The 17,190-nt window shown below is 43.5% G+C and overlaps 1 protein-coding gene across 1 annotated transcript in view; it reads right to left on the minus strand.

The window, feature by feature from the left end:
* LOC115369737 (target of Nesh-SH3-like) overlaps positions 1–16,617 on the minus strand; it is a 55,221-nt gene extending 38,604 nt beyond the window's left edge. The window contains 2 exon segments of the mRNA XM_030066406.1: positions 3,777–3,956; positions 16,458–16,617. Of these exon segments, the coding sequence (XP_029922266.1) occupies positions 3,777–3,956; positions 16,458–16,530 (253 nt within the window). The 5' untranslated portion in view covers positions 16,531–16,617.
* Between the last annotated feature and the right edge of the window lie 573 nt (positions 16,618–17,190).

Raw genomic sequence — 17,190 nt, forward strand, 5'->3', positions numbered from 1 at the left:
CATTTATCAGCAGAGCTCCTCTGTTTGTCCAAGCTAATCGTCTCTCCGCCTCGGCCACTTCAAATGCCGTTCTGGTTGCTGGAAATGTTGCACGCTGCAAAAAATGCACTCAATCTTTGTTTTTTTTGTCCTCAGCAAGGTCAGTAATCTGTTGAGATATCCCACCGTTTCCAACATTAAATCAACCGTTTCCAGAATTTTCTTTAATTGTCATGTTGTGGTAGAAGGCAGGGCTGCTCCCTCGGCCCTCTGCTGTTTGCACTGGATTTGAACCTTCACCTTCACAATTCAACAGAAATTAATCCAAAAACAAAAAATCATCATTTTACCAAGTTATTTAGTCTCATCTTCAGAGTTCAGATCTTGTTTGCTTCGAAAAAGGTAAAATATCTGCCAGCAGGATGAGATAATCCCACTTGTTTCCAACACTAACCAGCTTGTTTCCAGAATTTTCTTGCTGTTAAAACCCATTTACACTTGATCCCACAAACAAATTCATAAATCTGCATTGGAAACAAATGGGATTATCTCATCCCACTGGTGGATTATTGACCCTCCTTTTTGGAAGAAAACCAAAATTTGAACATTGAAGATGAAGGTTAAGGTTTAATCTCCAGTGCAAACAGCAGGGGCTGAGGGGGCAGCCCTGCCTTTCACCACAACATGACACAAGTGGGGATTATCCTCATCCCACTGGTGGATTTTTTTTTTACCTTATTTGAAGAAAAACAAAATTACTGCTAATGAGGCTGAATGACTTGTTAACATGCAGGGCTTTCTGTCAGTGTGACTCCAGAACAGTTCTCTAAACTGCGAGACGGTGAATATTTGACCCGGGTCACTGGGAATCTGCCAGTAATCCTCAGTGTTTGTTTGAGTCTGGGTGGTGTGTTCGCTGTCACGAGGGCTCTGGTGATGCCAGGCAGGTTGTCAATCTCACTAAACTCATCAACAGTCGACCTATTGTCCCGTCAAGTCGAGGTACAACGCCCTCCATCACAAAAGCACGTCTCAGAGCCGCTCAGCAATCACTCACAAAACAAAGTGATGCAATGCAGCACAAAAAAAAAAACTTTCCAAAACCTTCTGGTGCTCGCTGTGGCGCGCAGCTGACTGAAACTAACCCTGGAAAGTATTTACTAAACACTGTGCTCCAAAAGACAATCTCCACCTCGAGTGTCACCTTCAGTGTTTTTGTCAAAGTTTATTAGCGCTGGAAACAAGTGGGATTATCTCATCCCACTGGCAGATTACTGACTGAGGAAATCATGATGTAAGCCTTAACATGAGACTAAATTGTGCACCTTCACTTTCATCAAATATTGTCAGGCATTCAGCTATTTCACTGGGGTTTAATTGCGTTGCTCGAGGGCACCTTGGCAGTAATTGCTGTTTAGGAAGAGCAGAGCTTTTCTTAATCACTTCCCCACTCAGTTTCAGGATTGAACCGGCAGCCGTCCTGCTGGTCCGCCCTCTGTGTAACGTGTGACTCTGCCTTGTCTGTTTGCAGGTTTCTACACGAGGTGAAAAGGAAAAGTGTTTTCTCTGGGCTGAGCTCGCTGCCCTGTTGGTTTCTCTGGTGAATTTCACTGCGTTTCCTCTGCGTTTCACAGACAAGACCCTGCAGAAGCCCTACAAGAAGCCTCTGGTAAAGCCAATGGTAAGTGTCACATCCAACCAGCACAAAAACACCAGGATCGTCACTGTAAAAAAAACAATCTCCACGTTAACAAACCGCTTAGTCTCAGCTTCAGTGTTCAAATCTGGTCCAAAATCCACCAGTGGGAGGAGATAATCCCACTTGTTGCCAGTGCAGTTTCACCCATTTCAGGATTTTTTTTTTTGTATAAATCTGATAAAACAAGGCAGAATTAGGCAGAATCAGCCACGAGGATCAAGAACCCTCCAGAAAATTCTGGAAAGAAGTAAGATTATCTCATTCCACTGGTAGATTTTAGAAACAAATCGAACCCTGAAATTACTTTTAACACATTTTTGTGGGTTTTGTGTGGTTTTGGTGAGCTGGGTCCACCCCGCCCTGCTGAGGCGTCCTGAACAAGACCTCAAACCCCGACTTTGACCTCTGACCTCCCTGTGGAGGTGACTGTTTCCTTAAATTATTTTTTTTAGAGGGTCATTGCGATGTAAAGTATGGCTTCCTCACAGCCACATTTCCTCTCATGTGGCCTGAACTGCAAAACCAGAGTTCAACACCGCGGTCGAGAGAGAGAGGGAGGAGAGGAGAGAGAGAGGGAGGAGAGAGAGGAAGAGAGTAAAGGGGAGGGAGGGAGGGAGAGAGAGTGATGATTGATGATGACGGATGGGATTCAGCTGAGGGTTTTTAAAGAGGAAAGTAAACACTGTGGGAAGTGTTTTAGTGTTTTACTCTCTCCCTCCCCCCCCCCCTCTCCTCTCTCTCTCTCTCTCTCTCCATCTTCTGCTTAAACTCCATTAAGAGGAAAAACACCCAGGAGAACCGATGAAACGGCCCCGCCCCACACTGTTTGATCTGCACAAATACACCAGCAGAAACCTCCGGTATCCTGTGCAAAAGGCTTGCTTTTACTTTTATTTATTCATTTATTTATTTATTTATTTTAGACACCAAACAGGATTTTAAAAGACAAACCAAAAAAAAAGTCGTTAAAATCCTTTCATTTTGATCGGCGGCGAGGGGAAACGAGGCTCTATCGCCTGAAAAAGCTAAAAATGTAAAATATGTCTGAGGCCTGAAGTGCAAACAGAGCACTCAACACGTTCACGCCGAGCGCTGAGCGAAGCGCCGCCACGGGGGTCTGTAACGCTGACGAAGGGGAGAAATCCAGCAGGAGGGGCATTAAATTACAGAGGAACCTGAACGCAGCATGGTGGTTTTGAGTGTAATGACACGCTCTCTCAACACATTATAACACCGTCAAACCTCAGTTTTTTTTCTGGTGGGATCAAAATTCTTGGCCGGGCTTCAGTGAGAGGATCAGATCACTGCTGCTGCGACGCACACACACACACAACACACACACACACACACACACACACAAGAGTTTCCCACGGGTTTGCTGTGTTTCCATGATGGAGTATAAAGGAAGAGATAGTTTTGGGGACTAAAATAAAAAAATGAAAAATGAAACTAGGGCAAAGTTAGTGAGGAATTCAACGTAGAGAGACAGAGAGAAACTCAAAGAGCTGTGATTTTAAAGTCACAAATTTAAGAGAAAAAACTCAGATATTCTCTGACATTACAGTGGTACATTTATGAGAGAAAAAATGAAAAATTTATTAGAAAAAATTCTGAGTTTATCAATCTATAAATTTGCAAGAAAAAAAATCTGAAATTCTAGAACTTAAGTCATAAATTTATAAGAAATTTTTTTTTTTAAACTTCTGAAATTATAAAGTCACAAATTTGCAAAGAAAAAACTCTTAATTTACTAGATTACAACCATAAAATAAAAAACCTGAACATTTATGAGAATAAATAAAATAGAAGTAGGAAAAAAGTAAATTTGTGACATTACAATCTCAGAATCTTTGAGTTCCTTTCTAATTAATTTTGAACTTTTTCTCATAATTTTTTTTTCTGAATAATACACGGCGGGTCTTCATATTTTTCCCCCTCATACGCTGTCGTATAAAAACAGCTGCTGTAAGGTCTATTTTTTTCACTTTGATTATTTTAAATTCCACTTCTTCGCTCACAGTGGAGGGACAAACAGATGATGGTGAAAATGTTTTTCAGTGTTTAGCGCCGCAGGTGGCGTTCCCGGCGGCGGTCTTACCCATCTCGGTCTCGTAGGGCTGTCCGTTCTCGGGCAGCTGGATGAACTGCTTGGAGAACATGCTGCTGCCGTAGCCCAGGATGTAGCCCTCCAGCTTCACGTCCGGGCTCGGCCGCACAAACTTCATGACGATGGTGTCGCCCGTGGCGTTGATGCGCACCTTCATGTTGTGCCTCCTCACTGCAGGGGGCAAGAGAGGGGGACGGGTTAGAGGACAGACCGCTGCTGCGCGTCACACATCCTGCTAGAACACAGAACCTAGAACATCAATAACACTAATCATGGGGATACTGTAAAAAATTATGGAGCAGCAGGTGGGAGAAAAAAACTCAGAATTTCCGAGATTAAGGTTGTAAATTAATGAGAAAAAAACTTATGAAAAAATGTGGAATTTTTGAGGTGGTTTTTTTTTTCTCAAAATTTGTGACTTATCTTGTAAATTCCTTTTTTTTCTTGTAAATTTGTGACTTTTTTTTTTTTAAATAAATTTATTAAATTAAGTCATAAATTTTATGACTTTAATCTCAGATTTCTGAGTGTTTTTCTCAGAATATTACCATACTCCCCCGGTTCCATAATTTTTTCTTGCCACAGAGGTCCCTAATCCACCATCGCACTTATCTGGTCAGCAGATGTTAAAAAGCAAAAAACGAAAGTATTAAATTGATTTGAGGGACAGAGAAGAGGAAGAACTGGAAAAAATGGTAAAAACAATCAGCTATCAAAATTAATTAACTGATTGCTCATTAACTGACTAATTTGCTGTTGATTGGGTAGTCAATTAATCAAGCTAACCATATCATGCATTCATAATATATAACAGTAATAAAGTTTATCTACATGGTGCCTTCATACAGAACGTTCAGCTCAGAGCACTTCACAATAAAATGAAAAAAACAAGAGAATAAATTTTTAAAAAATGCAAACTCTGCAGATAAAGCCAGGCAATCAGCTGAAAATAAACAGAGGCAGTAAATATTTAAAATCAAAGGAAGGACATATAAATAAAATATGTTGAAGAAGAGAATAAAAAAATAAAACAAAGGAAGCATGACTTTAAAAGCAATGTGAATAAGTAAAAAAAATAAGTAAATAAATAAAAATGTGTATACTATGGGTAGGGAATTTCATAATCTTATGGTTAAAAAGGCTTTGCTGATGATTCTCTTATTTATGTAACAGTTTTTAAAAAAAATCAGCAGCAGAGGATCGGAGATTAAGGATTATAAAACAAAAATAACTGCACACATTTCCTATGAATAAAATCAGTTGAGAAGAGCGTGAGGTAAATGACTGCAATGTAAAGCTTTTATTTTGTAAAGTACCTTTGGGGAAAAAAACTGAATAACTTTCTGACAATCTGGAAGTAAATTCTCCATGTCTCACATCTTGAGCTGTGTTGATTTTTTTTGCAAATCGAGCGTTTCATTATCAATTGTGCTGCAATCAAGCAGTTCTGCTCACTTAGCTGCAATTGCAGGTAATGCAAGAGAAACACCTGGCTCTCTGCCGCCAGCAATCAGCTGCGAGGATGCTCTTTGAAGTGCATGCTGACTCAGTTTGGAGCGGCGTGTCTGCGAGTAACCTGGATTAGGGCCGTTAGAGCATTGACCTTCACTTCGTGTTTGTTCCTTGGCCAGGGTTCCGCTTTTAATAAATAATAATAAATTAAAAGAATTTTAATGTGCGGCAGCTCTGGCAGAGGAACCTCAGCCTCAGAGCTCTGAGGCTTGCTGGGCGAGGAACCACAGCAGAACCTTTCTGCTGCTGCGAGAGACGGCAAGAGAACCACCCAGGAACCGCAGGAAGTACTACTGCTGGTACTACTGACGGTACTACTGCTGACAATACTGACAGTACTACTGATGACACTACTGCTACTGAAAACTAACAAAGACGCTCTGGGGAGGGCAAAGGAAGTACTATTGATGATACTACTACTACTACTGCTACTACTGCTGCTACTACTACCCATAAAGAAGCTCTGTGGAGGGCAGAGTCCTACTGCTGATACAACTGACAGTACTCGTACTACTGCAAGGTGGTACTACTAGAAGGTTCAGTCCGGCCACATACAACGTCCAATACGCCTTAGTGTGTTTGTGAAAGCAGGAACGTCACCTCTCCCTCTCTCTCTCTCTCTCTCTCTCTCTCTCTGTCTCTCTCTGTCTGTCTCTCTCTGTCTCTCTCTCTGTCTCTCTCTCTCTCTGTCTGTCTGTCTCTCTCTGTCTGTCTCTCTGAGCCTTAAAAGGCTGAGGAATGTGTGGAGGTTCTCCAGAAGGTGGCTCTCTCTGTGGAAACACCATAAACTTTGTCCCTGGAACTCGTTTAACTCCTGCTAATGAGCTCTTTAAGCTAAGAGGAGCCCCCCTCCTCCTCCTCCTCCTCCTTTTCCGGCACTTTCCACTTCTTCAGGAACGTCACTGATTGTGCTGGTGTACCCGCGATGTTAAGATCTTGTTGTAAAAAGGAGAGGAGCCACATGAAGGGCATGTGGATGGCTGAGAGGGCCGCGCTGCGACAGATCTGTGTCGCTGCGTTTAGCTGCAGATCTCTCAGCCGGGCTCCAGACCGCAGCGCCTTGTTTGGGATTTAACAACACGACTAATGACTTCGGCACAAAGAGCAAACCCAGGATCAATTCTCCGCCTTGCTGATGCCTTCGTTATGTACAGCCCAGCCGAGGCTCTTTAATCATGGGAAAGTGTTGGAAACAAGCGGCACGCTGTGATGTGGAAAATGTCAGGAGCGGCTGGTCATGGAAGGCCTTACAGGGCGCGTGTTTTTGCTGAGTCAGGTCTCTTACATAACTCATTCCATAGCAAGCGTACACAAACCCGAGGCAAGGCGCTGGCGCTTCACGGTCAGGTCGCTGCTGCATAGGAATAATTCACTGCTGTCACATAAAAACTGCAGTTTGGGTTAAATTCAGATTTTAGGCTCATTTTAACTCCATTCCATGATTCCTCTTTTTCTTCTAGAATCCTTTGGTTTCTGAAAACGCACTCTAAATGAACGTGAACATGTTAAAAACCTTCCGAAGCCTCACTGGATTAACTCACAAATTAATTCACAATTCAATTACACTCTAAAATGTGTTTTTCTAGGTTTCTAAGTTCCATGTCTTGTCTGGTTGCTGTGACCTTTAGCCTCCTAAATACTGCTCCACAGAGAACCAAAATGTATACCTCAAACCAACCAACCAACCAAGCAAACAAAGAGGTACCACAAGACCCAAAATGGGACCTCAAAGAACCAAAAGTACCACAAAGAACCAAGATGGTACCACAAAGACACAAAAAGTACCACAAAGACCCAAATGGTACCTCAAAGAACCAAAAAAGTACCACTAAGAACCAAGTAGGTACCACAAAGGCACAAAAAGTACCACAAAGAAGTAAACCTTATCAGAAAGACCCAAAACATGCGTCAATGAACCAAAAGGTGCTGCAAGACCCCAAAAAGTACCAGAAAGCATGCCAAAAAGTACCCTAAAGTACTACATCCTGTACCATAAAGTACCCAAAGAGGTTCTGTGTTTCTCTGTACTCATTTCTGGTACTTTGTTATTGTCTTTTGTAGTATGTTTTTGGTACACTTTGTGGTTTATTTTTTTGTTAAGTTTCATCTTTTACCTTGATAAGTTTGTTAACATTTTTTGCACCTAAACCTCGACCTTAAGGCAACCAAAATTTATTTAAAACTTATTATTTAAAACTTTAACCTCATTAGAAGCTACTAATGTTAATTGTTTAAAATTTGTGAATGCTAAAAAGACTGGAACTACTGACAAATCAAATCAAATATAAATATCATGTAAAATGTTGTTTTTAACCAATAACATCTTTTTAAAATTAGAAATATTTTCCATCATAGCAGCTCAGTGCGCGAATTTTAAATTTGAACAAATGTCCATTTTTCTGTTACGTTTAAATGTTGTACCAAACTCTATGTGCATATAACAGCAGCAGCATAATAATTAATTATATAATAATTAACTTTTTGCTTACATCATATTTGCTATTTGTCAGCATTACAAGCTTTATTCCAAATATGAAAGAGCAGCTTGGGAAGATTCTCACCTGCTGGTTGATATAATGTTTTTTTTTTTTTTTTTTTTTTTTTTTTTTCTGGATGTCTCATTTAAGAACAAACTCTGACATTTAGTCTTGTTTTCCATCCTGGTAATGAATCCGTACAGTATCGCCCAGCTGGCGGCGACGTGACCCCGGCCCTGCCCGCCTTCGTTATGGCCGTCCCCTTTAAAATTTAACAAGTTCTGAATGTTTCAGTCCCGGGGCTTTCACAGGAAACTATAAACCTTTATTTTTCCAGGACTGCGAGGGCGGTCGCCCTGCAGTCACTCACAGCGTGTCGCGGGCAGAAAGGAGGAAAACGAGTTTTACGCCGTGACGCAGGAAGTTCAGCCTGCTGTTACCAAATGATGTCCCATCAATTACAGATTTAAAGAGAATAAATTTCAAAAAGACTAGAGTGTGACATCAGGCAGCAAGACTCTCTGCTGCACATTTTGACCCCTGAACTGTTGGCGTTTCTGTAACATGAAGCAATAAACACCTTTTAGTTTGAAAAGTCCATCTGCCGTACCTCCACAATAAAGAAGCTCCAACTTGAAGTCACAGATCATACATATGTTATTTGATTTATGTAACCATCATAATATGGCTGGAGCTTGGTATTCGGTATAGATAAAAGTTTTTATGAAGTCTAAAAGTCTTCATTTGTTGTTTCTGGTTTTGGGAGAAAAGTGAACTGACTGGATGACGAGGCGCTAGGAATAATGTGGTGATGTTGCGGAAAAGACGCTAAAATGTTTGGATTTCCTGTTTTTGTTTGGATGGAGGTTTTTGTAGAGGAGCAAGTAAATATGAAGACTGTTTAAAATTCATTTGAAAGCTATGGATATCGAATGAATTCAGAAGTCGGATAAAATTAATTTTTGATGGTGAAAAGATTTGACTGGACCCCCTTAATCTATGGCCTCTAACAGGATTCTGCATGAGATTAATGGAGAAAACTGGCCAATAATGTGAGGGGAATCCCCTGAACTGTCGAGCCTCCAACTCTCTGATGCTGAAGTGTTTTTTTGCTGATGATCAGCTCTTTTCTGCAGGCCCAGCTGCATTGGTGACGCCATCACGTGCAATTATGCGTTGAGGCCTTCGCTTCCAGCCAAAAGGATTTAAACAACTTCGAGGAGCAGCATGTGCCTGGACGATTATATGCAGGTTTTTTCTTTTTCTTTTTTGGGGGGGGATGCAGGCGTCGACACTCTGCATTCGATCCTGTGCACATCCTCCTGCGGCCCCTCTGGGTTTTCTTGGGGGCGTTTGTTTTGCAGATCCTGTGCACCCTCCCGGATGCCGTGGGAAAAGCCCGCACAGGGGTTTTTTTGTCAGCGCGGGGCTGACATGGTGGACGTGTGCGATCACGCGAGCTCGTTCCTGGCAGCTCCGCTTGGCTGCTGAAAGCTTTCCAAGAGCAGCTGATTGAGCGGAGGGTTAAAACTCAACATGAAACCCATCAGCAGCGTCAGTCTGGTTCCCATTGCCTGCAGATGGACGGCGGACCCCGGAGCTGTGTGACGCTGGGAGAGAGAGAAAAAATCTGTGTTTAACTTTGGGAAAATCCTTCCTAACGGCCTGGCTCACATCTTCTTGTCGGTGTTTAAGGCAGACAGCTGGGTTCCTTGTTCTCAGGGTTCTCTCCAGGCGTGGACGATGTGCAGGCGTCGTTCTATTGTCTAATTCACTAGTTAACCCTGAGATCTACCAACTGTCACAACACTCTACTGTGCATCTACTGACTCATTTGTCCTCGTCCCGTGGATCAAACTGCAGCCAGATGTTGAACCTCCAGCGGCAGCGCTCGGTCATAAATGCCACAAAGAACTATAAATAAACTATAAACACCATAAACGACCACAAAAAAACTAAAATGTATCACAAACAACCACAAAAGTACCTCAAAGAACCAAACAAGTACCAGAAACAATCTAAAATGTAGCACAAACAACATCGTAAAAATACACAAAGAGCCAAAAAAAAAAAAAAAAAAAAAAAATAAAAAAAAAAAAAAAAAAAAAAAAAAAAAACAAAAAAAAGTACCACAGGGGAACTCAAAAGTACCATAAACCAAAACCTTGCACAAAGTACCACAACAATCACAAAACATAACCAGAAAATACAAGAAGTTATATATGGTATTTTGTCATAGTTTGTGAAACTTTGCAGTAGTTTGTGGATTACTTCGTGGTACTTTGCTGTAGTTGTAGTTTGTAGTACTCTGAGGAATTACAGAAGGACCAAAAACGTATCACAAAGAAACAAAAAGTACTGCAATGAACCACTAAAGAACCACAAAGTCACAAATGAAGTCACAAAACCTAGCACAAAGACTCAAAAAATACCACAATACACTGAAAAAGTACTACTTTGTAGAACATTGTGGTACAGTTTGTGGTATTTTTCTACTCTTTTTGGTAGTTTGTGCAATTTGTGGTATTCTGTCATAGTTTACAGAAGTTCATAGTACTTTCACATACTCTGTGGTAGTTTGTGATACTTTGTGGAATACTTTGTAGTACTTGTGGTACACTTTATGGTACTTCTCTGCACTTTTAGGTAATTTGTGGTACACGTGTTGTATTCTGTGATATTCTATCGTAGTTTCTTGTAGTTCATGGTACTTTGAGATACTTTCTGGTATACTTTGAAGTACTTTGCAGTATTTTGTGGTGCACTTTGTGGTACTTTTCTGTTCTTCTGGGTAGTTTGCATTAGACTTTGTGGTAGTTTGGTGAAATATGCAGGATTCTATCAGTTTGTAGTAGTTTGTGGGATTTTGAGGTACTTTGTGATATACCTTGAAATACTTTGCAGTACTTTGTGATACTTTGTTGTAAACTTTGAGGTAGTTTGCAGTATTTTGCAGTGCACTTTGTGGTGCTATTCTGCTCTGTTAGGGTAGTTTGTGATAGTTTGTCGTAATCTGTGGTATTCAATTATAGTTTGTGGTACTTTGAGATACTCTGTGTGAGTTTGTGGTACTTGGTGGTGTACTTGGAGGTACTTTGCAGTAGTGTGTTGTAGTTCCCTGCAGCCCTAACCTGCATTACGGCTCGCTCTGACATCCAGCGGCTCCCTGGTTCACCTTTATTTACTGCCTCAGGATGCTGGAAAGCGCGGCTCTTAAATTTCCTGCAGCCGAAGCCGAGCACGTCGTGACCCGGCGGACCGTCCCGTCAGCCTTCCTCCGAGCGCGCTCAGTCCTCAGGTAGGCGTTACGCGCTCCGAGGGCCCGCGCAGACCCTCCGAGGTCGCCGCGGGTTTAAAGCGACGTGAGGAATCGTGAGGTCTCGACCGCGGGGCCGCGAGCTGGACAGTTTCCCTCCGTGAGGCACAAAAAGTGAAACAGAGTGCAAACCTGTGACAGAAACACCAAATTACCGAGCGCCAGAGTCCCACCAGGGGCTCAACATCCTCCGTCTGCGTTTTCTATCTTTCCGGAGCTCTCCGCCCTCGAGGAGGTGCATCCAGTTTCCTCATAAGATGGAACATCCAAATGTTTTTTTGTTCAAATGAAGAATTCAGTTTATTAGGTTTCCTGTCTGTTGATGTTTCTTTAACGGACCGTGACATTGGATTTTTTTCTGCGTCCTCGGAGGGCCGGAGCCTCACGTTGCCTCCTGAACCGGTGACAGCAGGTATTATTTTAAAATGCTGGCGTCTGATGGTCTATGGGTCTCTGAGGTGGCCATGTTGGAAGTCAGTGAATTTATTTATTTATTGGCTGTGCAGCCCTGGAGCACTGATGACCACGTTTGCAGCCAGTTATTTTTAATATTAAACCATTTTCCAGGAGCTCCAACTGTGTGTGTGTGTGTGTGTGTCTGACAGAAAACACACATGCAGACACTCTGTATGATGAATGAGCTCCAGATTGCATGTAATGTGTGTGTATGTTTGACTTCTCTGCTCCCAGTTCTGCATGCAGGGGCTTGTACGAGCTTCCTCATGCATGCTGTGTGTGTGTGTGTGTGTGTGTGTGTGTGTGCGCCTGTCCACATATGTTCAAAGGCACACACACATGCACGCAGATCCATTTGTACGCCACAGTTTACCGTCACACACGTCCATATGTTTACTGCAGGGAGTAAATCCAGCACTGCCTGCAGGGACGGCTGCCATTAACAGCATGGGTGGTGTGTGTGTGTGTGTGTGTGTGTGTGTGTGTGTGTGTGTGTGTGTTTCAGACACTCCCATTCACTTTGTCATTCACTGATGTTTGATGTTTTGACTTATTGTTTTTGGAAGTGTTATTTCAGCGTCAACCTCCAGGGGGCGTAATGCTCTGATTGGCTCAAATTGTACCTCAAGTAACAAAAAAAGAATAAACAACATACACAAACTATCACAAAACCAAAAGGTTTCACAGAGAGCCACACATGTAAATATAAAGAACCAAAAAGTTGCACAAGAAACTAAAAACTTTGCACAAAGAACCAAAAAGGTACCACAAAGAACTTAAAAAGTACCACAAACAATCTAGAAAGAGCCGAAAAGTACCACAAAGATCCATGAACCTAGCACAAAGAGTTAAAAAAGTACTTAAAGGACTGAAAATGTACCACAAAAAAAAGAAGAAAGTACAAAGTGTGCCAAAAATACCACAAGAACCACAGAACATACCACAAAATACAACAAACTATATCATAAAGAACCATAATGTGCATCCCGTAATATCACAAAGTATCACAAAGAACCCCAAACGTCTTGCCCAGAACCAAAAAAGTACCACAAAGTACCACGGAGTATGCAAAACAGTACCATAAACAACCGCCATAAGTACCCAAAACGGTTCTTTGTGGTTGTGTGGTTCTTTGTAGTATTTTATGGTTCTACCTTTTGATACTTTGCAGAAGTTTATAGTAGCTTGTGGTACTTTGTTGTAGTTTTGTAGTACTGTGTGGCCCAAGTGATAGTTTGTGGTGTACTTTATGGTACTCTGTCAAAGTCTGTGGTATTTTGTCACAGTTTGTGGTACTTTGCAGTACTTTGTGGATTACTTTGTAGTAATTCTTAGTCGATGATGGTGACCCATGACTTAATATCACAAAGTACCACAAAGAACCCAGAACATATCACCAAGAACCAAAAAGTACCACAAAGTACCACAGAGCGTGCCGAACTGCGCCTTAAACAGCCGCCAAGAGTCCCAGCGTGGTTCTCGGTTCCACGCTGTGTTGTTGTGTGGTTCTGTGTCGTCGTCAGGTTCCTGTTCTCAGGCGAGAACGTGGAACGTAAACAACACACACACGCTGCGGCTGTTTTTCTCTCTCCGCCGACACTGAAATGTCGGTAAAATTAGAAACGAAGTGTTTTTGGCTGAATAGCGAACGACCTCATCCTCCCGGTTTGACATTAAAATGTGAACTGGCTCATTTGTGCGTATGCAAATTAGCCGATGACATCACCTGGCGCCTTCAGGAACCTCCCCGAGCGGCCAGTCGCTACTTTCCTGGCGGCCGCCCGGCTCGTCACAGCGAACCGCAGCTGTCAGCGCAAAATTCAGCCGCTCAACAGCTCGGACCGAGGAGAACAAACAAAACATGGAACAGAGAACGTCAACGCCAGAACGCCAAAACACCAAACAGAACGCCAGAACACCACAACACCGGAACACCAGAACACCAGATCACCAGAACACCAGAACGCCAAAACACCAGAACACCAAAACCCAAAACGCCAAAACGCCAAAACCCCAAACACCAAAACGCCAGAACACCAGAACACCAAAACACCAGAACACCAGAACACCAGAACACCAGAACACGGAGGCGGAGGCAGAACGTGGGCCCCGCTGCCTCAGAGAAGGTAAAGAAACTCTACGACTCGTGATCTGCAGCAGTTGATGTGTATTCTGCTTTGCTGTGATGTTGCTGGAGTGTTTCAGCATTTTTTCAAAATTTTAAGATGTTGATGTTGCATTCAGGCGCTCGTCGCATTTAAGTTCCTCCGAGACGCAAAGAAGGAAACGCGACCTCTGCACCTTCCTGTGTTCACAAATACTGGGAGCAACGACCAACAGCAAGACGTTTTTGTGTTGTTTTGGGACCTAAAACTGTTTATCGGAGTAAACCTTCTGAGCCGAATGTGGAAATCTGATTAATCCTCCAGTCAAACGACGAGGCGTTCAGGTGCCGCTGCTGCAAAACAGACCCGACAGGTTCGGCGTCAAACTGAAAACACTGGAGGGTTTTGTCTCTGTGGTCGTCAGTGGGCTCAGTGTCAGCTTTTCACTGGTTTCACTGGTGAGGAACCCAGACCTGCCTGGAAACACAGGAGGGTTCCACACGGCACCGGGTTCCACGCGGCACCGGGTTCCACGCGGCACCGGGTTCCACGCGGCACCGGGAAATAAAAACTGTTCCACTGCTGTGTTTAACGCTGGCGACTTACACTGCAAAACAACCAGCCAGTAGTGCACGTGCACACGCAGAGCCACGTGCACACTCATGCACACACACACACACGCACATATATAGACTCATGTAAATAAACTTTTGCACACACACACACACACACACATTGTTTTGTCATAGGCAAATATGCACACCTATCCACATACACACACACACACACATATATACACACTTGTGCACATATTGAAACACATGCACACACATGCAAGCACTCACACACAACTGTATACTGTATATGCAAGCGCGCACACACACACACACACACACACACACACACTGTGTGGTAACAAGCGCAGGAAGTCTGTATCTCAGCGTCTGCAGATAAACCAGTGAAGCTGCTGCCTTTTGTGAACTGCTGTGTGTGTGTGTGTGTGTGTGTGTGTCAGATTCACTGGTCCAGTGGGAGCCGTGAAGCTCGCACACACACGAGCGCACACACACACACACACACACACACACACACACACACACACACAGGGAAACCTCTGCAAACACGGGGAAAACAAAAGAGCGAGCCAGAAGTTGGAAGGCTCGTTCGCACTGTTTCCTCTCTCTCTCTCTCTCTCTCCCTCTCTCTCTCTCTCTCTCTCTCTCTCTCTCTCTCTCTCTCCCCCTCTCTCTCTCTCTCTCTCTCCCTCTCTCTCTCCCTCTCTCAGCCTATAGAAGCTGTTGATCTTGGCCGGCTCTCTCTCTGTGAGCTCAGTTGGCCACACACGGTGCGGGGGGGGGCGGGGGGTCGTCTTACATAACTCCCTGACATTAGACAGAAATCAAGTTATATCTTGAAGGTGGGGGGGTTGGGGTTGGGGGGGTGGGGGTGGGGGGGGGGGGTTCGGCTTCACCAAACACTTGCTCCGCTCTGCTCGACACACACACACACACACACACACATCACACACATCACACACACCGCGCGGCTCACACAGGTTTACATTCTGCTGCACGCCGCAACATGCAAATGAGATCAGTCATGCAGAGGAAACAAACTGAAGCTGATATTCAAAACTGTTTCATTTCATTTTCCTCCTCCTCATCATCCTCATCATCATCTTCATCATCATCATCATCCTCATCACCTCCGCCGGCGTCCTGCTGCTACAAGACCAGGAATGTGTGAGCGGGCGTGCAGACTCAGCTCAGGGAAACATGCAGAGACGCTGCAGGTCCAAACACACGGCACAAATAATCCCTCACGTCCCTGAAATAATCTCTGCTGCATCAATAATCACCTCTGTTACAGATGTAATCTCTGCTGGAAACAATCTTGTCTCCAGAAATAATCTTCTCCGTTGCAGAAATAATCTCTCGCACATAATCGTTTCTGTTACACATGTAATCTCTGCTGCCAATATAATCTCGCTTGCAGACTCAGTCATCCCCGAAACAGACATAATCATTTCTGTTGTGAGTGTAATCAAACACAGCTGTTTCTGTTACAGAAATAATAATCTCTGTTTCAGATGTAATCTCTCTTGCAAAGATAATCTCTGTTGCAAATGCATGTCTTTTACAGATCTGTCAGAGATATTATCATCTCTGTTGCAGAAATAATCTCTTGCAGGGATAATCATCTGTGTTACAGAATTTAATCCATCTGAAAATATAATTTGGGTTGTAGATGCAATCATCCCTGAAACAGACATAATCATCTCTGTTATAGAAATAATTACCTGTTTCAGATTTAATCTCTGCCGTAAATATAATTTTGTTGCAGAAACAAATCATCTCTGTTACAGATACAGTTATCTCTCCTACAGATTTTAATCCCTGCTGCAAATATGTTTATGGTTTTAGACACCGTAATCTTTGTCACAGAAACAATCATCTCTGTTGCAGAAATAATCTCTACTGCAGGGATAATCATCTCTGTTGCAGATTTTAATCCTTCTGCAAATATAATTTGGGTTGCAGATGCAATCATCCCTGTAACAGACATAATCATCTCTGTTTCAGATCTGAATCTCTGCTGCAAATATAATCTCAGTTGCCAGTGCAGTCATCCATGTAACGGACCTGATAATCTCTGTTGCACAAACAGTCACCTCCGTTACAGATTTTAATCTCAGCAGCAAACAGATGTAATCATTTCTGTGTCTTGAGCCGTGCCTGTTACAGATGTGAGGATGTAATCTGAGGCTGTGTGTAATCCCTGCAGGCTGTGTAATCTGTGCACTTGCCTCTGACCCTCTGAGCGGGGACGCAGCCGAGCAGGACGGTCCCGGCCAGCAGCAGGAGAGCGACGCCCGCCATGAGCACGAGCTTCAGGTGAGGACGAGGACGAGGACGAAGACGACGAGGACAAACTGGACACCTTCACTCAGATTCTTCCTCTCTCTCTCTCTCTCTCTCTCTCTCTCTCTCTCTCTCTCTCTCTCTCTCTGTCTCTGTCTCTCTCTCAGCTGCCTGTCGTCCTCCTGCAGCTCTGTCAGCCGTGTGGAGAGGGCGACCACCGCGCCGCCGGCATCTATAGCCCCGACCCAGCAGGTGGGCGGGGCCTGGGTGACATCACCGGCCCCGTACACACACACACACACACACACACACACACACATGAAGTCACACAGAAACATCAACACACAGCAGCTCGCTCTCCCTCGCTCTCCCTGCTCACTCCCTCCTCTCTCTCTCTCTCTTTCTCATTTCTTTTTTTCTCTCTGGACCCCAAACATGGAATTTCTCTCCTTTTTTTCTCTCTCTCTCTTTTCACTCGTTCCCTTCTTTTTTTCCTCCTCCTTTTTTTCATCAATTGCAGCTCTGCCCTCCTCCTCCTCCTCCTCCTCCTCCTCGTGTTGTTTTCCAGGCGGGTTTGGCAGCTCGGCGGCTCGGCAGAGGCTCGTAGTAAAAGCCAAAACTCAAACTAAACTCCACTTTGCTTTAAATCCCTTCAAGCCCCTCTCCTCTCATCATGTG

This window comes from Myripristis murdjan, chromosome 2, assembly GCF_902150065.1.
Source record: "Myripristis murdjan chromosome 2, fMyrMur1.1, whole genome shotgun sequence".
Classification (NCBI taxonomy): domain Eukaryota; kingdom Metazoa; phylum Chordata; class Actinopteri; order Holocentriformes; family Holocentridae; genus Myripristis; species Myripristis murdjan.